The sequence below is a fragment of the Hemitrygon akajei genome, chromosome 3 (genome assembly GCF_048418815.1).
Source record: "Hemitrygon akajei chromosome 3, sHemAka1.3, whole genome shotgun sequence".
Lineage (NCBI taxonomy): Eukaryota > Metazoa > Chordata > Chondrichthyes > Myliobatiformes > Dasyatidae > Hemitrygon > Hemitrygon akajei.
The window spans coordinates 103,372,974-103,393,487 of record NC_133126.1 but is presented as its reverse complement, the minus strand read 5'-3'; the positions used below and the strand labels follow the sequence as shown (position 1 = coordinate 103,393,487).

Here is a 20,514-nt window from a genome sequence, read left to right as displayed (position 1 = left end):
GAATCTTTCCCAGAGTCTTGCCCTTTAGATCTCAAAGCCATCTCTGTACTCATTTCTTCAAAATTCACAATAGACTCTTAAAGATAAGTCCAAAAAAGTAGCAAGAATCTTTTGGTGCAGGTAAAAGTAAGTTAAATAAGGGTGATCATAGGTTTAAAAAAAAGTAAAGGTTATGGAGCAAATCTGAAACAGTGCTCACTCCATGAGCGTCTCCTGCTGACCTCCCAACCCTCCATTTCCAACGCCACCCCTGCCACCATCCCCTCCCACGGCTCCTCCCCCTCCTCTCCTCCTCTCCCCCCTCTCCTCCACCCTCCCCTCACCACTCCTCCCACTCTAACTCCTCCCCCTCCCGCACTCCCTCCTCCCACCCCTCCCCATCTTCCATATCCCCACCCCATCCCCCAACCCCCTCCCCTACCCCACCCCCTCCAACCCCTCCCACTCCCATCCCCCACCCCTCCAAACCCTCCCACCCCATCCCCCTCCTCCCATCTCCCCACCCCATCCCCTCCATCCCCTATCCCATCTCCCCACCCTCCTCCTCCCACCCCTCCCTCCACCTCACCATCCCCTCCCCATCTCCCTATCCCCATCTCCCTCCTCCCATTCCCCTGTCCCCCTCACCATCCCTCACCCCTCCCCATCCCCTCCTCCATTCCCCCCACCTGCCTCCCCAATCCCCTTCCCTATCCACCCCATCCCTTATCCCCCATCCACCTCCCCCCACCCCTTCCCATTCCCCATCCCCCCTCATTCCCCTATCCCCCCACCCGCCTCCCCATCCCCCTCCGCTAACCTCCATCCACCCCATCCCTTATCCCCATCCACCTCCCCCACCCCCATTCTCCCCCCACCCCCATCCCACTATCCCCCCTCCTCCCCCACTCCACCTTCCTCCCCAACCTCAACATCCCCACCACATCCCCATCTCGCCAACATCCCTACCAATCCCCTCCCCACATCTTCCCTCCCCTCCCCCCTCCCCCCTCCCCCTCCCCTTCCTCCCCCTCCCCCTCCCCCTCCCCCTCCCTCCCCCTCCCCCTCCCCCCTCCCCCCCCTCCCCCCTCCCCTCCCCCTCCCCCCTCCCCCCTCCCCCTCCCCCTCCCCCTCCCCCTCCCCCTCCCCCTCCCCCTCCCCCTCCCCCCTCCCCCTCCCCCTCCCCCTCCCCCTCCCCCTCCCCCTCCCCCTCCCCCTCCCCCTCCCCCTCTACCCCCCTCCCCCTCCCCCTCCCCTCTACCCCCTCCCCCTCCCCCTCCCCTCTACCCCCTCCCCCTCCCCCTCCCCCTCTACCCCCTCCCCCTCTACCCCCTCCCCCTCTACCCCCTCCCCCTCTACCCCCTCCCACCCTAATATTCTTCCTTTCTTTGATGGCCAATACCGTACGCCGTATGCTAATGAGCGCCAGTCGCTTGCTGCGCGTGCGTACTCTGCGCTGGTTTATTGTGTGTTGGAGCCTGAGGCCGGTTCGTGGCGGGAGTAGAACATTTTATTTTTTTTTGTCCGTTCCTGTGAAGTTGTGGTGCTGTTATTTCCTATCTCAGGCTCCGTGCGACTAAGCCACGCAGACCTCGGCCGGTCTTTGCCTTGCCCTTTTGGGATCGCGTTACTGAGCTGCTTGGCGCCTTGCTCTGTCCCAGGGCCCGAGGCGGCGCCGCGATGCTGAAGAAACGTAAGGGGCGAATCGTGATCGACTCGGACAGTGATGATAGCGGGAGTGAGGAGAACCTGGACCAGGTAAGCGGAGTCGAAGAGGAGTGGTGAGAAGCCGGGGTTCCGGGATAGTGTGTTAGGTAAGGCTTAGGCCCGGGCCTTGGGAGCCTACGCTCCTGCCCATTCGCCATGTTACAGCGACCTGTGTTATCCGTCGTCCTACCACGGTTGTGGGTCAGCTTCCTGTCGCCGTTGCTACTTGCTCCGACTCTTCAGTCCCCTGAAAATCTACTGTAGTCGCTTTTGATGCTGTCTCCTTCCCCTAAGGCCACGTTCGGATTTGGGATTAGCCCTTACCCCGGCTATCCTTTCTTTTACCATGCTATTCGGTTTTCTCCAGTGTCTGTTTGAAAGCTTCAACAAATTCTAAGCGTTATTCCTTTCCAAGTGGTCTGTTCAGCTTCTAGTCATTTGATTTACCCTTTCTATTGATGAGTTATCTTTCTTTGACAGACATATCAGTGTGAAGATTCCTACACCCCTGAACCATTAACTTTCTGTTTCCACTTTTACTGCCCATTATTTTCAGCATTTTGTGTTTTATAAACCCTATTTGGCCATTACTGTGTTTAATCATTTGACCACAGGTAGTGTGCCCGCCTCTTCCCCCCCACTCCCAAATGGGGGACTTACTTAAAACAAATTGCCTCACACATTTCTTTAAGCTTTCCTTCTCTTCATGCGCAACAAGCTTCTGACAATTCAGAGAAAACTATTCCTGGTAAACCTTTTCTGCACTTTTTCCAAATCCTCCACATCCTTCCTGTAATAGAGTGACCTGAATTGCACACAGTGCAACCTAACCAGAGTATTATACTGAGGCAATGTGATTAATTTCTCTTATTCTCAATACCCTGAGCAATGAAGTATCCCATATAATGTCTATATGTGGCCACTTTCAGTGAGTATGGACTTGGATCTTATGCACGCACTGGTTAAGGGTCCTGCCATTAACAGTACTTCCCCCTTGTGTTAGATCTCCTAACGAGACAATTCACACTTGCCCAGGTTCTACTCTATGTACAATATTCTACTGTATATTTGACAGTTCTCTGCACTGTCCACAACTTAAAAATTCTTTTTGTCATCTGCACCCATCTACACTCCCATCTAAGTTATTTATACATTATTGCAAACAACAGCAAACCCAGGACCAGTGTCTGTCAGGAGAAATGTAAATAGGAAGTTAGGGCAGAACACTTAAGTGGCCATCCCCCTCAAAAACAAGTATACCACTTTGGATACTTTTGTGGAGGATGACATCCCAGGAGAATGCCATGGCGACTGGGTGCCACTCACTGAGCATGGGTCCATGGTGCAGAAGGGAAAGAGAGAGAAGGGAGCTGTAGTGATAGGGGACTCAATAGTGAGGGGAACAGACAGGAGATTCTGTGGATGTGAATGGGACACCTGGATGGTATGTTGCCTCCCAGGTGCCAGGGTCAGGGATGTCTCAGATCGCATTTGCAACATTTTGGAGAGGGAGGTAGAGGAGCCAGATGTCTTGGTACATATTGGTACCAATGACATAGGAAGGAAAAGAAATGAAGTCCTGAAAAGAGAATTTAGAGACCTAGGTAGAAAGCTGAGAAGCAGGACCCCCCTCCCCCTCGGGCAGTAATTTCTGAAGTGCTGCCTGTGCCATGCGCCAGTGAGGGTAGAAACAGGATGATTTGGCAGCTAAATGCCTGGCTGAGAAGCTGCGGCAGGGCTTCAGGTTCTTCGATAATTTGCTTTCCAGGAATTCTGGATTCCAGGAATGAAAGGTCTATTAGGTCTGTACTTGCTGGAGTTCAGAAGGATGAGGGGGAATCTCACTGAAACCTTTCGAATGTTGAAAGGCCTAAACAGAGCATATGTGGAAAGGATGTTTTCCATGTTAGAGCTGTTGGGGAGAGTTTAAACTAACTTGGCAAGGGGGTGGGAACTGGAGTGAAGGGACTTGGGAAAGGACAGATGGTAAAAAAAAAGTGAAGATAGCGTGCAGCAGATTGTTAGGAAGGGCAGGCAGGACTTAATTGCAGCCATCCCTATCAAATTAGGGATGCAGAATCAGAAAGGATAGTAAATCGTACTCAAGGTGTTGTATCTAAATGCATGTGGTATAAGAAATACAGTGGATATTCTTGTTGCAATTTTGCAGATTGCCAGGTGCGATGTTGTGGCCATCACTGAATCGTGGCTAAAGGATGGTTGTAATTGGGAGCTGAATGTCCAAGATTACATGTTGTATCGGAGGGTAGGCAGAGGGGGTGGTGTGGCTCTACTGGTAAAGAATGGCATCAAATTAGTAGAAAGATGTGACAGGATTGGGTGCTGAATCCTTGTGGGTTGAGTTAAACTACAAGGTAAAAGCATGTTGATTGCAGTTATATAAAAGGCCTTCCCAACAGTGACTGGGATGTGGACCACAGGTTACAACAGGAAATAGAAAAGGTTAGTCAAAAGGGCAATCATGTTGGTAATGGGTCTCGAGAGAGAGTTTGTTGAATCCCTAAGAAATAGCTTTTTAGAGCAGTTTGTCGTTGAACCTACTAGGGAATCAGCTGTACTGGATTGGGTGTTATGTAATGAACTGGGGGTGATTAGTGGGCTAAAGGTAAAAGAGCCAGAGATCACTATGATTCGAGTTTAACTTGAAATTTGGTAGGGAGAAAGTAAAGTCTGATGTAACAGTATTTTGGTGGAGTAAGGGAAATTAATGGCAGGTATGACAGCAGAGCAGCAATGATGTGCATTTCTGGGAAATGAGTAAGGTGCAGGACATGTGTATTCCAAAAGTGTTCGCCCATCGTCATCGATAAAGACCTCGACACCGTGATGGTGTCGAGACTAGTGCATGATTTAGATTTAAGTGAGGGAGAGTTGCGCAGCGTCAGCCTCACTCTCTTCCCAATTCCCATCTGGATCCAGTGGCAAGACAAGAGTCGAGACAGCTGGAGATGGGACTAGGCGCAGTGGATGACCAGGACATCTTCTGTGTTTTGTTGTGCTCTACAAAAATGAAGAAATGAAATTCCAAAAATGAAGAAATAGTCAAATGGTAAAATAGTACAATTGTGGCTGACAAGGAAAGTCAAAGCTATTGTAAAAGCAAAAGAAAGGGCATACAACAAAGCAAAAATTAGTGGGAAGATAGAGGATTAGGAAGTTTTTAAAAACCTACAAAGAGCAACTAAAAAAATCATTGGAAGGGAAAAGATGAAATATGAAAGCAAGCTAACAAATAATAACAAAGTGGATAGTAAATGTTTTTTTCAAGTATGTTGAAAATAAAAGAGAAATGAGAGTTAATATAGGGCCACTAGAAAATGAGGCAGGGGTCAACGAGATGGCTGATGATCAAAATGAGTATTTTGCATCAGTTTTCACTGTGGAAGATATCAGCAGTATGACTTTTTATCATTTTCAAACTTTTTATTAATTTTCCAACAGAGGAAAAAAATACAAATCAGAGTTTTAGCAAACACATAATACAAAAAATGCAGAAACAAAAAAAAATTCTGTCAAGGTCAATTAAATATAATGTTAAGCTGTTGTATATAGTATATAAAGAAGAAACAACAACTCCTCTTGACAAATCGTAAAGAAAATAAGATTGGAAATTTTATTAAAGAGAAAAAAACCCGCTAAACTAACCTAAACCAAAAAAAAAGATTGGGCAGTCCATTTGAGGATAAAATTAGAATAAAAGAAGAAAGAAGACATCATTCCCGTCATCTCCGAACCTTTGCGGATAAGGAAAATTTTTCCTTAACAAAAATTAAAAAAGAGAGAAAAAAAAAGTAAATCATATGAAAATATTGAATAAAGGGTCGCCAGACTTGCTGAAAGTTAAAAGATGTGTCAAACGTCCGGCTTCTAATTTTCGCCAAACTTAAACAGGACATAATGGAGGAGAGCCAGTTAAAAACAGTAGGTGGATTAGAATCTTTCCAGTATAACAAGATAGCTCTCCTAGCCAGTAAAGTTGAAAAAGCTATCACATGTTGAGCGGCAGCAGGAACTTAAGTGAATTGGGTTGTAAATCCACACCTATAACTTTTGATAATATTCTAAACACATCCCTCCAAAAATTATTTAACTTTACACAGGACCAAAACATATGAGTTAGAGTAGCCACCTCAGAGTTGCATCTGTCACAGGCTTATATTAGAAAAAATATGCGCTAATTTATCTTTGGACATGTGGGCCCTGTGTACTATCTTAAAATGAATTGGGGAGTGACGTGCACAGATAGATGAATTATTAACTAGATAATAAATTTTACTGCATTGATCATCTGAAAGTGAATGTCGAAGTTCTATTTCCCAAGTATGTTTAACCTTATCATTAGGCGTTATACGTGCATTCATTAACTGTTTATATATAATAGCTAGTAATCGTTTTTGAAATGGTTTAAGCTGAAAAATAGCATAAACCAAATTTGGTGAATAAGCCAATGGATAGTTCGGTAAAAAATCACGTAAAAAAATCCTAACTTGTAAATATCTAAAAAAAAATGTGTACTAGATATATCATATTTATCCATTAACTGTGAAAAAGACAATCCTCTGAAAGCAAATCTAAAAAAGTTTTTATTCCCTTAGTTTTCCATATTAAAAAAGCTTTATCCAGAGTTGGTTTAAAGAAAAAGTTAAAATAGATATTACTAGAGAGTACGAAGTTATTTAATTCAAAATATCTATGAAACTGAAACCAAATTTTTGAAGTTTTTTTAACAATAAGACTAAGACCTTGTCTACCTATCCTGGAGAACAAAAAAAGAAGAGGAGCTCTTAGTAAAGAAGCTAAAGAAAACCCCCTTACCGAATTCTCCTCCACATGTAACCATGAAGGGCAATCCTGGTTATCTATACCATGAATCCAGAAGGTGATATAACGAATATTAATTGCCCAATAATAAAATCTAAAGTTTGGTAGCAACAGTCCTCCATCTTTTTTTGATTCTTGCAATAAAAATTTATTCACTCTGGAGCTTTTATTATTCCAAATGTAAGACAGCATCATAGAATCTATTTTATCAAAAAATATTTTCAGAACAAAAGATGGAACTGCTTGAACTGTATATAAAAATTTCGGTAAAATAACCATTTTTATAGCATTTATTCGACTAATTAATGACCGACATAGGGGACCATTTAGAAAGCGCTTGTTGATTATATTCAATTAGAGGGGAAAAATTATACTTAAATAGGTCTTTAAAATTTTTAGTAATTTTAATACCAAGGTAAGTAAAATAGTTTTTATCAATATTAAAAGGTATTTGATCATAATAATCAGTATAATCATTAATAGGAAATAGTTCACTTTTATGTAAGTTGAGTTTATATCCAGAGAAAAAACTAAATTCTGTAAATATAGATAACATAAATATAATAGATTTCCTAGAGTCTGAAATGTAAACTAATAAATCATCCACATATAACGAAACCTTATGTAAATTATCCCCTCTCTTAATACCCTGCACAGAATTAGAATCCCTAAGAGCGATAGCAAGTGGTTCTAAAACCAAATTAAATAATAAAGGACTGAGAGGACAACAAAAATAAGGAGACTTTTGATTATTAGTTATAATTGCAGCCACCCGGGCTTGATAAATCAGTTTAATCCAGGAAATAAATCCCGGACCAAAATTAAACCTCTTCAAAACCTGAAACAGATAAGGCCACTCCACCCTATCAAAAGTTTTCTCTGCATCCAGAGACACAATACATTCAGATTCTTTAACTGAGGGGGAATAAATGATATTTAACAGTCTTTGAATATTAAAATCTGAGTACCTATTTTTAATAAATCCAGTTTGATCATTTGAGATAACAGTAGGCAAAATATTCTCAAGTCTATTGGCTAGAATCTTAGAGAGAATTTTAAAATCTACATTCAGTAAAGAGATAGGTCTATAGGATGCACATTCCAATAAATCTTTTCCTTTTTTAGGAATCAATGAAATTAATGCCTCATATTACGTTTTTGGAAGGTTCCCAGAGGGTATAGAATCAGTAAATGTTTGTTGAAGATGTGGTATAAGCATTTCATGGAAAGTCTTGTAAAATTCCACCGTATAACCATCTGGTCCAGGAGCTTTCCCTAATTGCATAGAGGATATAGCTTTAGCTATCTCCTCTTGTTTAATAGGTGCATCTAATATATCAACATCTTGAGTCAAAATATTGGGTATATTTAATTTTTGCAAAAATCTATTCATAATAGTATTGTCAGAGAATTCAGATTTATAAAGATTAGATTAGAAATCCATAAATATCTTATTAATTTCATAAGGATCTAAGGTTTCAGTTCTATCAGGTCTACGAATTTTTAAAATCTGTCTTTAACCATACCAGCCTTTAACTGACCATCCAAAAGTTTACCTGACTTATCTCCATGTATATAAAATAGACTTTTAGATTTAAGAATTTGCTGTTGGATGGGAAAGGTCAGAAGCAAATCATATTGTGTTTGAAGTTCAACCCTTTCTTTATATAGGTCTTCAGTAGGTTTTACTGAATACGCTTTATCTATCTCTCTAATTTTATTAGTAAGCACTGACAGTTCCGCTTTAGTTTTCTTTCTTAAAGCTGCTGAGTATGAAATTATCTGTCCCCTAAGAAGATATTTCATTGTGTCTCATTTAACCAAGTTTAACATTCCTTCAGTTGTATTAAATTCAAAAAATATAGAAATTTGCTCCGTAATAAAACTTAACAAAAGCTGGATCCTGTAACAATACGGGATTCAGTCTCCACTGTGACATTTTCAAAAAGCTATCAGAAAGCTTCAGGGTTAATTTCAAAGGCATGTGATCCGACAACGCAGTGATGTCATATGTACACACAATAACAGTGTAACAAACGTGTGTCTAGAAAAAAGTAATCAATTGTAGAGTATTTATGATGAATGTGTGGGAAAAAAAGAAAAATCTTTGTCGTTAAGGTGTTTATATCTCCAGATATCGACCAGGCCATATTTTAGTAGAAAAGAATTAATTCAAGCCGCTGCTTTATTAGGAAGCGATGGATTGGTTGATGACCTGTCAATCACCGGGGTTCAGACAACAATTAAAGTTACCGCCCATGATCAACTTATATTCATTCAAATTCGGTAGCTCAGAAAAAAGCTTCTTAAAAAATTCAGGACTATCTAAATTAGGTGCGTATGCACATACCAAAGCTACCTTTTGATTGCATAATAAACCAGTAACAAATATCTTCCAACCGAATCAGCAATTCTGTTAAAATGTACTAAAGGGATTTTGGAGTTAACAAAAATATACCCCTCTAACTTTATTAGTCAATAAAGAATGAAATAAAGGTCCTTTCCAAAATTAAAAAAAATGTCCTCATCTAATATCTGCATTAAGTGTTTTTAATTTCTTAAAAGTCTTTTTACGTTTAATAGGATGATTCACACCGTTCAGATTCCAAGAGATTATATTAATTTTATTAACATCCGTGTTTAAGATTTAATTTAATATTTTATAAAGAAAACTATTGCACAAGTGCAGATTAAACCAACAGGTATGGACATGACTAGAAGGAATGACGTATTTGCGAAAAAAATGTCCGTCAAAAGAACCACCCAATTGAGAAAGAAAACTTATTCTAATAGTTCTTCCCCCCCCCCCAAAAAAAAACAAAGCCAGAAAAACAGCAACCAATAGGCTGGTCGCATGCTAACCTAGTGACCCTTGACCCTATCCTTCATTTTGCAGCTATGTATATTAAAATTGAAATATTAATCCCATCCAATTTAGCCATAATAAAAGGGACAAACAAATTCCAAATACTGCAGTGTTATGTCTAACAGTAATAAAAACATAACTGGTGACGGCCATCTTAAATTCATCTAAAGTATATTAATCACATATTCAAAGAAAATGAAATCCAAGCAAATAATATTACAACTGAAGTTCTTTCTTTCAAAAAGAAGAAAAAAAGAATATATATATATTCCTTAGAAGGTTGGCGTCATTCAATGTCTGTAGTGAGATGCTGAAGATGTTCTATAGGTCAGTTGTGGAGAGCGCCCTCTTCTTTGTGGTGGCGTGTTGGGGAGGAAGCATTAAGAAGAGGGACGCCTCACGTCTTAATAAGCTGGTAAGGAAGGCGGGCTCTGTCGTGGGCAAAGTGCTGGAGAGTTTAACATCGGTAGCTGAGCGAAGGGTGCTGAGTAGGCTACGGTCAATTATGGAAAACTCTGAACATCCTCTACACAGCACCATCCAGAGACAGAGAAGCAGTTTCAGCGACAGGTTACTATCGATGCAATGCTCCTCAGACAGGATGAAGAGGTCAATACTCCCCAATGCCATTAGGCTTTACAATTCAACCGCCAGGACTTAAGAACTTTTTAAAAGCTATTATTAATGCTTTTTGAGATAGTGATTTAGATGCATATCATATTTTTTACTGAGTTAAGTATTGTATGTAATTAGTTTTGCTACAACAAGTGTATGGGACATTGGAAAAAAAAGTTGAATTTCCCCATGGGGATGAATAAAGTATCTATCTATCTATCTATCTATAACAAACCTAAAACTATATTAATGTTGAAACAAACAAACAAAAAGAGTAGTTCACAGCAGGTCCTATACAGACCTCTATAGTATAATACTGTAAAAGTTCCCTACAAAACAATTATAGGTATATACTAATTATTAATGAGTAAAAAAAAAATTAATCAGCCACATCCCATACCAATTACTCAGGGCATCTATAAACATCTCATACATCAGAATTACCTATTCAGCAATCGGCTTAACCTTAAGATTTTTAATGTACTCCCATCCCTCCTGGGGGGAGTAGATTCTCTGTGACTGAGACCCTTCAGGAAAGATTATTAGCCACGCTGGATGCCAAAGAGATGGATGTAAATTTAGCTTATACATCTCGCTCATGACTTCTCGGTATTTCCTTCTTTCGGCAAAAATCTCAGGAGGAAAATCTTCGACTATACAAATCTCTGTTGATTTGAAGATTATCTTTCGCTTTCTTCTGGCCTCTCGAAGTATGGCTTCTTTAGTTGTATAATAATATATACAATTGGCTGAGGATGCAATTCAGATGAACGCCGAAATCTTGGAACTCTATAAAGTAAAGGGCTAGCTTCCAGGGTCTCACTAAAAAGTGAATACAGCATGTCTGAGAAGAACTTTAACAGATCACCAGCTTCAGTATTTTCAGGCAATCCTAGTATACGCAAATTCCTCTGACGTGCTCTACTATCTAAATCAATCATTTTTTTCTTCGTTTTAGATAGTTCTGAGGTAATTTCATTAATTTTCATTTCCATCGAAGACATCTTCACTCCTTGTTCTTTAATAGTTTGCCTGAATTGTTCATGCTTGTTCTCAATTCGATTTGTAGTCTGCTTAAGCATCTGAAATTGAAAGTCCAAATTCTCCAGAGATTCTTGGACATTAAAGATAGATTTTTCAAGCTTCCCGTTGGTATCCGTCAGCTTATCGATCTTAGTATTGAGCGATCCAAATTCAAACTTCATATCTTGTATTGAAGAAGATATTCCTGCTAAAGTAACAGCTTCCTCTGATTTCTTTATTTGTTCAGTTTGCTCTGTTTCAGGAAAAGTCTTGTTGCTTCTTAATTCAATGCCAGATTGACTTCCGGTCATCGTAATTAAATCGTAAATCCTTCAGCAGAAGTAATAAATCATCAAACTTAAGGAATCTGTCAGTGGGATGTAAAATATAAAGAAAAGTGGAGCCGCTATAAAACACGTCTTACCCCATGCACTGCAAAATGGTGGATCAGCAGTATGACTGATGTTGTAGTGTGTGAAGGAAGAGAAGTGGATGCAGTTACTGTTACAAGGGAGAAGGTGCTCAAAAAGCTAAAGGTGCGTAAGTCAACTTGGACCAGAGGAACTGCACCCTAGGGTTCAGAAAGAGGAAGCGTTAGAGATTGTGGTGACATTAGAAATGATCTTTCAAAAATCATTGGACTCTGGCATGGTGCCAGAGGACTGGAACATTGCAAATGTTACTCCACTCTTTAAGAAAGGAGGAAGGCAGCAGCAAGGAGATTAGCCTGATGTGCCACACATGAGCTGCTTACCAAGTTAAGAGCCCATGATATTACAGCAAAGTTACTAACATGGTTAGAGCATTGGCTGATTGGCAGGAGGCAGCGAGTGGGAATAAAAGGATCCTTTTCTCTTTGGCTGCCAGTGACTGGTGGTGTTCCGCAGGGGTCGGTGTTGAGACCACTTCTTTTTATGCTGTATATAAATGATTTAGATGATGGAATAGGTGGTTTTGTTGCCAAGTTTGCAGATGAATATCCTGGCGGGGAGGTTTGCTAAGGCTACTGCAGAGAGTTTAAACTAGAATTGTTGGAGAGTGGGAACTGACTGAAGAGATTGGGGAAGAGGAGGTTGGCTCACAAATAGAGAAAGCTTGTGGACAGTGCGAGAGGGAGGATAGGCAGGTGATAGAGAAGGGACGTGCTCAGACTGAAGGTTTGAGGTTTGTCATCACTGTGGAAGACACTAGCAGTGTGCCAGATGTAGTGTGTGAAGAAAGAGAAGTGAGTGCAATTGCCATTACAAGGGAAAAGGTGCTCAAAAAACTGAAAGACTTACGTGTACATAAGTCACTCAGACCAGATCAACTGCACGTTAGGGTTCTGAAAGCAGTAGCGGTAGGGATTGTGGAGGCATTAGACCAGTTAGCTTGGCCTCAGTGGTTGGGAAGATATTAGTCCGTTGTTAAAGATGAGGTTGTGGAGTACTTGGTGACACAGGAGAAGATAGGACAAAGTCAGCATGTTTTCCTTGAGGGAAAACCTTGTCTGACTTGGAATTCTTTGGGGAGATTACAAGTAGGACAGATAAAGTGAATGTAGTATATTTAGACATTCAGAAGGCCTTTGACAAGGTGCCACATGTGAGACTACTTACCAGGTTAAGAACCCATGGTATTGCAGGGAAGTTACTAACATGGTTAGAGCATTGGCTGATAGGTAAGAGGCAGCAAATGTGAATAAAAAGATCCTTTTCTGGTTGGCTGCCAGTGACTAGTGCTGTTCCACAAGGATCAGTGTTGGGACTGCTTTTTATACTCTATATCAATGAATTAGATGATGGAATAGGTGTCTTAGTAGATGGCAATAGGTGGCAAGTATGCAGATGATACAAAGATTGGTGGAGGCAGGTGGTGTTAACGAAATAAGTGTGCTGCAGAAGGACTTAGATTAGGAGAATGGGCAAGAAAGTGGCAAATGAAATACAATGTTGAAAAATGCATGGTCATGCACTTCGGTAGAAGAAATAAACATGCAGACTATTTTCTAAATGGGAAGAAAATCCTAACATCTGAGATGCAAAGTGAGTCCTTGTGCAGACCACCCTAAAGGTTAACTTGCAGGTAGAGTTGAAGGAAAGGAACCCAAATGCAATGTTAGCAGTCATTTCAAGAGGTATAGAGCATAAGAGCAGGCATATGAGGCCTCACCTTGAGTATTGTGAACAGTTCTGGGCTCCTCATCTAAGAAAAGATGTGCTGGCATTGGAGATGGTTCAGAGGAGGTTCATGAAGATTCCGAGAATAAAAAGGTTATCATAGAAGGAGCGTTTGATAGCTCTGGGTCTGCACTTGCTGGAATTTGGAAGGGTGAGGGGGGGATCTCTTTCAAACCTTATGAATGTTAAAAGGCTTAGACAAAGTGGATGTGGAAAGGAAGTTTCCCATGGTGGGGGAGTCTAGGACAAGAGTGCACAGGCTCAAGATAGAGGGGCTTTCATTTAAAACAGAAATGCAGAAATATTTCTGTAGCCAGAGGGTGGTGAATTTGTGGAATTTATTACCACCGGGAACTGTGGAGACCAGGTTGTTGGATGTTTTTAAGGCAGAGATTGATAGGTTCTTGATCGGACACAGCATGAAAGGTTACGAGGAGAAGGCCAGGGAATGGAGCTGAGGTGGGGGAAATAAAAGATCAGCCATGATTGAATGGCGGAGCAGACACGATGGGCCAAATGGCCTAATTCTATTCCTATAGCTTATGGTCTTATTTAATATTTACTATTGTTATTTCTCTTCAGTAAACTGCTTACAGTGTCTCAGTAAATGTGGAGTTGTGAGTTCATCAGAATGCATAAAGACTCCTGTTTGAAGGTGTAAGGGTGGGGGGGGGGGTACTTTTGAACCCCAGCTATGCTTTTTGCATGCATACAAGTAGGAGTCTGTCAGATTGTAAAATATATTGCCTGGCTGTTAATAACTCCTGGCTCCCTATAAGGTCTGCTTCTCATCAGCTGGTAACATTTGCTAATTTGTTGCAAAAAAACATGAGGTGGAATCTCCTCATAACTCTTCTCCTGTTTAAGAGGACCGTGGCTGATTTTGTAGCTCTGCAGCAATTTAGTGCAGTAACCCAATATCCCCTAATTTACCCCTAATATTTAAAAACTTACTGATTTGTCTGAATAAGCTCAGCAACAGAGACTCCAATATTCTCAGGTAGAAAATTCCAAAAGAATCATTCTACCAGTGGATGAAGAAAATCTTCTTAAAGCTGACTACTTTTTGAGACCATGACACTTTTGATTAAAGACACGCTGACTTTCAACTCTACATATGACTTGAGTGAACAGTGGACGTGATGGGCCAAGACACTTCATCAGGTCTGGAAAAGAGCTGAGGTCAGAGTGGGGGGAGGGGAGGAAGGATAGGTGAAGCCTGGAGAAGAGGTTGTTGATTGGTGAAAGAGATAAAGGGCTGGAGAAGGGAGACTCTAGGAGAGGATGGAAGGCTATCGAAGAAAGGGAAGGAAGGGGGAGAAGCACCAGAAGGAGCTGATGGGCAGGTAAGGAGATGAGAAGAAAGATGGGAATGGTGAAGGAGAGGGAGAGAGCGATTACCAGAAGCTTGAGATATCAATGTTTATGCCATCAGGTTGGAGGCTGCCTAGATGGAGTAAGGTGTTGCTCCTCCAACTTGAATGTGGCCTCATCTCTTATTGCATGAGAGGCCCTTATCTTTTGTACCTTCTGCTCAATGAAAAAGGAGAGGATGTCCAGGATGGATGGGATCTTTGATTAATTTAGCTGCTTTCCTGAGGCAGCACTGTATAGATGGGTCATTGGAAGGGGGTTTAGTTTACATGCTGCACTAGGCTACTTGCAGAACTTTCTGTAATTTCTTGTGCTCTTGAGTAGATCAGTTCAACTGATATAGACTGGGAAATGGCAGTAACATCTACTTATTTTGAGACGCTTACATGATCAATGGTTGGAATCATTTCCCAAGGGTGGAGATGTCAAAACACTAGAGGGTGCAGCTTTATGGTAGGAGGGTGAAATTTTAAAGGAGATTTTACACTGCAGTGGGTGACTAGAACATGCTACCATGGGAGGTTCTAGAAGCAAATCTAGTAATGTTTGGGCAGTATCAATGTGAGTGTTGCATTTGACACCAGCCGGTTCTTTGACTGTTTTCTTTAGTTGATTTTGTTGTTACCTGTCTGTCAGTCAATAAAATGTGTCTTTATTCGTTTTGTGGATTCTCAGTATTGTGATAAGGACAGTATTTGTTGCCTATTTGGGAAGTTGGAGAACCACTTTGAACCACTGAAGTCTTTCTGTTTCAGTTACTTGCACAGTTCTACCTTGGTTAGGTAGTTACTTTTCACTTTGAGTGCAGTAGTAATAGTACAGCTGATTGGCTTGTTAGGCCATTTTTCAATGATAATGTGACATGGGTCTGAAGTTACATTGGACAGACTTGTAAAGATGGTGTATTTACTCTCCTGACATGGTTGTTTATGACAGTCTGCTCGTTATAAGTTTTAAACTCTGCTCTCTGGATTTTCAGTCTGTGCAAATCATTATAACAAGTGCATTGAGAGCAGTAGGAGAGAACCTAATCCTTTTGTGGCCCCCTTAATGAACAACAGTGTGTTGAATGACTTGTTGATCTGTTTTGCTAATGACTAGGGACAAATGTTTGTTATGTTAAATGTGCTTTCTTCTCGATAAACAATTCCATTACATATCTCTGTTCACCAACAAGAGAAAATCTGCAGATACTGGAAATCCAAGCAACACATAAAATGTTGGAGGAACTCAGCAGGCCAGGCAGCATCTATGGGAAAGAGTAAAGCTGATATTTCGGGCCTTAACAAGGTCACCACCTCCGAATCCAGTCCCACACTTTTAAGTACCTTAGCTATAAAGTCAATTTTTTCCAAAGTCGATTTAGTTAGGGGCTACTATCAGGTGCATATGTGCTCAGAGAACATTCCCAAAACCTCTGAGCTTCTGCAAATGCTGCTTGGGCTGAAAAATGCAGCAAAGACTTTCCAAACGGCTGATGGAGTCTGTATTTAAAAAAATAATAGATTTCTTTTTGTTTGTATGGATGACATGGATGTTGCCAGAGCATCCAAATCCGAACGTGTATCCCATCTTCGCACACTTTTCAAGCGCTTAAGACTATAAGATACTGGAGCAGAATTAGGCCATCTAGCCCATTGAGTCTGCCCTGTGATTTAATCATGGCCAATCTTCTTTCCTCCCCCCCCCCCCCCCCCCCAGCCCATTCCCAAGCCTTCTCCCTGTAACCTTTGATGCCGTGGCTAATCATGAACCTATCAAACTTTGGCTTAAATAGATCCAATGACCTGGCCTCCACAGCTGCCAGTGGTTTAAAAACATTCCACAAATTCATCACCCTCTGGCTAAAGAAATTTCTCTGCATCTCTTTTTTAAATGGATGCTCCAGTCTAAGTCCTTCTGCAGCCTTCCTTTTTCCTCAACACTACCTGCCCATCCACCAGTCTTTGTATCAGCTGCAAACTTGGCAGCAAAACTCTCTATTCCATCACCTAAATCATAGATACACAGCATAAAAATAAGTGGTCCCAGCACTGACTCCTATGGAACACCACTTGTCACTGGCAGTCAACCAGAAACAGATCCTTTTATTCCCACTCCTGCCTCCTACCAATCAGCCAATGCTGTAACCATGCCAGTAACTTTCGTGTATTCTATGGGTCTCCCTGATAACGAGATGTTTCACTAGTCACAAACCTTGTTAGAGAATTGTAGCTGCAGCTAGATGACTTTTGGCACAAATGGGAATTGTAAGGTGATGGGAGTTACAGGGAGGGAGTCACCTCTGTTACAGTAGGCAGGTACCAACCCTAGTTTCCTGCCTTCTCTGAGTAACCTTTGACAATCTTACTAATCAAGAACCTGTTAGCCTCTGCTTTAAATATAGCCAATGACTTGTCCTCAATAGCTGTCTGTGCTGACGAATTCTACACATTCACTACCCTCTAGTTAAAGAAATTCTTCCTCATCTCTGTTCTAAAGGAAAGTCCTTCTATGGCTGTGCCCTCTGGCCCAAGACTAACCCCAGTTTAAGAAACATCCTCTTAATGGCCACTCTATCTAGGGCTTTCAATATTTGACAGGTTTCAGTGAGATCCACACCTCATTCTAATAAACTCCAGTGAATACAGGTACAGAGCCATCAAATTTTACTTGTACATTAACTTTTCAATTCTCAAAATAATTCTCATGAGCCTCCTCTAGACTATCTCCAATGCCAGCACATTCTTTTTAGGTAAGGTACCCAAAACTGCTCATCATATTCCAAGTATTATCTGACCAATGCTATACAAAGTCTTAGTAAAACCCTTGCTTTTATATTCTAGTCCTCTCGAAATGAATGCTAATGTAACATTTGCCAGCCTTAGCACCAATTCAACCTGCAAGTTAACCTTTTGGGAATCCTGCACAAAGATTCCCAAGTCCCTTTGCACCTCTGATTTCAGAATTTGCTTCCCTATTTATAAAGTAGTCTATGACTTTATTCCTTCAACGAAAATGCTCAACCAGACACTTCTCTATACAGTCAGTTCTCCTTATCTGCGAGGGATTTGTTCCGGGACCCCTCGCGGATACCAAAAAATGCGGATGCTCAAGCCCCTTATTTAACCTGTTTCAGTGCAGTGGTCTTTAGGACTGGCGGAGCTCTGAATCCGCAGTGTTTCTGTTCACGAAAATAATCACGATCACGATTGAAAATTAAGTGGAAATAATAAAGTGATTGGAAAGAGGTGAAACGCCATCGGTCATTAGAAAAGCATTAGGCTACAGTCGGTCAACAATTGGGACAATTTTAAAGGATAAAGTGAGAAAGGCCCTGCCCTGATGTAAGTGCAGTGGTTTAATTATTAACCATATAACCATATATTATTGAAATACAGAACGTTTCTTAAGTGTTTTATATGCATAGAAAAGTAAAATATATACAATGTACTAAGACAAATGTTTGACTGACTGACACTAAATGATGCCAGATGCACCTCTTCTGACTTAGTAAGAGAACTTCCATTTTTTTCCATTCCCGATCCACAATAACCTACACCCATTCTCCCGTATACTCTAAATCATCTCTAGATTACTTATAATGCCTAATACAATGTAAAAGCTATGTATATAGTTGTTATACTGCAATGTTTAGAGAATAATGACAAGAAAAAAAAGTCTGTATATGCTTGAACAACAATTGCTGGAAGAGCACTTCCGGGTTTTCTCGATTCGCGGTTGGTTGAACTCGCGCATGCGGAACTTGTGGATAAGGCTGTACTCTATTCAAGGCAACTTGTGAATGTAAGGAAGGACAAGCCAGTGATTGTTTACAAATGCAGACAGAGCCAAGTTTAAATTGTACCACAGAGGCAAAATGCAAAGAATGCAGGACTGAAGGTGCTGTATTTAAATGTGAGTAGCATTTGTAATCGAGTGGATAAAATCGTAGCACAATAAGAAATTGGTTAGTATGACATTCTGTGTAGCACTGAGTTGTGGATGAAAGAAGGCCATAGTTGGGAGCTTAACATCAATGGATATACTTGTATCAAAAGGACAGGCAGGAAGGCATAGGCGCTGGTGTGGTTCTGTTGATGAGAGAAGGAATTACATCTTTAGAAAGAGGTGACGTAGGGTCAGAGAATGTTGAGTCTTTCTGAGTGGAGTTAAGAAACTGCAAGGGTAAAAAAAACATTATGGGAATCATATATAGGCCTCCAAACACTAGCCAAGATGTGGGGTAGAGATTGCAAAGGAAGTTGGAATGGACATGTAATAAGGGTAATGACACAATTATAACGGGGGACTTCAATTTCCAAGGGGATTGGGAAAATCAGGTTGGTGTCGGATCGCAAGAGAGGAAACTTGTAAAATGCCTCCAAGATGGCTTTTGTGCTTGAGCCTACTAGGGGAAAGGCTATCTTAGATTTGGTGTTGTGTGATAACCCTGATTTTATTAGCTCAATGTATATTTTTGTATAATAACCCAGAGCTAATAAGCAGTGATCATAATATGATTGAATTTGTACTGCAATTTGAGAGGGAGAAGCATAAGACACATGTATCAGTATTGCAATGGAGTAAAGGGAATTAACAGAGGCATGAGAGAGAAGTTTGGCCAGGTGGATTGGAGGGGGATTCTGGTGGGGATTACAGCAGAACAGAGGTGGCTGAGGTTTCTGGAAATAGTTCACAAGGCACAGGATAGCTTTGTCCCACAGAAATTCTCAAATTGCAGTGGTAGGCAACCTTGGCTGGCAAGGGAAGTTAAAGACTGCATAAAAGCTATGGGCATATGAGGTTGCAGAAGTGAGTGGGAAGTTGGATGGTTGTGAAGCTATTAAAATCCAACAAAAGGCAACTAAAATAGCTTATAAGAAGTGAAAAGCTTGAGGGAAAAGCTGATAATTTAAAGCAGGATGCTCATTTTTATGCAGAATAAAAGGGAGGTGTGAGTTGATATTGGACCACTGGAAAATGATACTGGTGAGGTAGTAATGGGGCCACAGAAATGGCGGATGAACTTAATAAGTACTTAATAAGTCTCTACCGTGGAAGACATTAGCTGTATGTGAGAGGTCCATGAGTGTCAGGGAGCAGGAGTGAGTGCCATTGCTATTAAAAAGGGAAAAGTGCTAAGGCACCCTCAATAGTCCAGGTGATGTATCCACCTGAAGACCTGATGGACTGCATCTCAGAGTCCTGAGAGAGGTTGCTGAAGAATTAATGGATGCATTGGCCATGATCTTTCAAGAATCGCGTGATTCTGGCATGGTTTTAGAGGACTAGAAAATTGAAAATGTCACTCCACTCCACTCTTTAAGAAGGGAGGAAGACAAAAGGGAGGGAATTATTAGCCTGTTAGGTTGGGAAAGTGCTGGAGTCCATTATTAAGGACAAGGCTTCTGGGTACTTGGAGACTAATGATAAAATAAGTCAAAGTCAGCATAGTTTCTGTAAAGGGAAATCTTGCCTGACAAATCTGTTGGGATTCAAGGAAGTAACAAGCAGGATAGACAAAGGAAAGACAGCGAATGCCATTTCCTTGGAACTTCAGGATATTTGATAAGGTGCATCTAACAAGATAAAATGCTATGGTGTTACAGGAAAGATACTGGCATGGACAGAGGAATGGCTGACAGGCAGGAGGCAGTGACTGGGAATAAAAGGGGCCTTTTCTGGTTGCCTGCCAGTGACGACTGATGTTCCTTATGGGTCAGTATTGGGACACCTACTTTTCACTTTGTCAATGATTTAAATAATGGAATTGATGGCTTTGTGGCAAAGTTTGCGGATGATATGAAGATAGGTGGATAGGTAGGAGGTACTGAGGAATAAATGTGATTGCAGCAGGACTTGGACAAATTGGAAGAGTAGGGGAAAAAAAGCAGATAGAAGACAGTGTTGGGAAATGTATGATGATGCATTTTGGTAAAAGGAACAATAGTGGAAAAAATCAGAGGT

At 41.2% G+C, this 20,514-nt stretch overlaps 1 protein-coding gene across 3 annotated transcripts in view; it reads left to right on the top strand.

Moving 5' to 3' along the window:
• Positions 1–1,409: 1,409 nt before the first annotated feature.
• rtf1 (RTF1 homolog, Paf1/RNA polymerase II complex component) overlaps positions 1,410–20,514 on the top strand; it is a 207,508-nt gene continuing 188,403 nt past the window's right edge. For all 3 annotated transcript variants that reach the window (XM_073040540.1, XM_073040539.1, XM_073040538.1), the window contains exon 1: positions 1,410–1,737. In XM_073040540.1, coding sequence (XP_072896641.1) covers positions 1,660–1,737 — 78 coding nt within the window. In that variant the 5' untranslated portion in view covers positions 1,410–1,659. The remainder of the gene's footprint in view (positions 1,738–20,514) is intronic.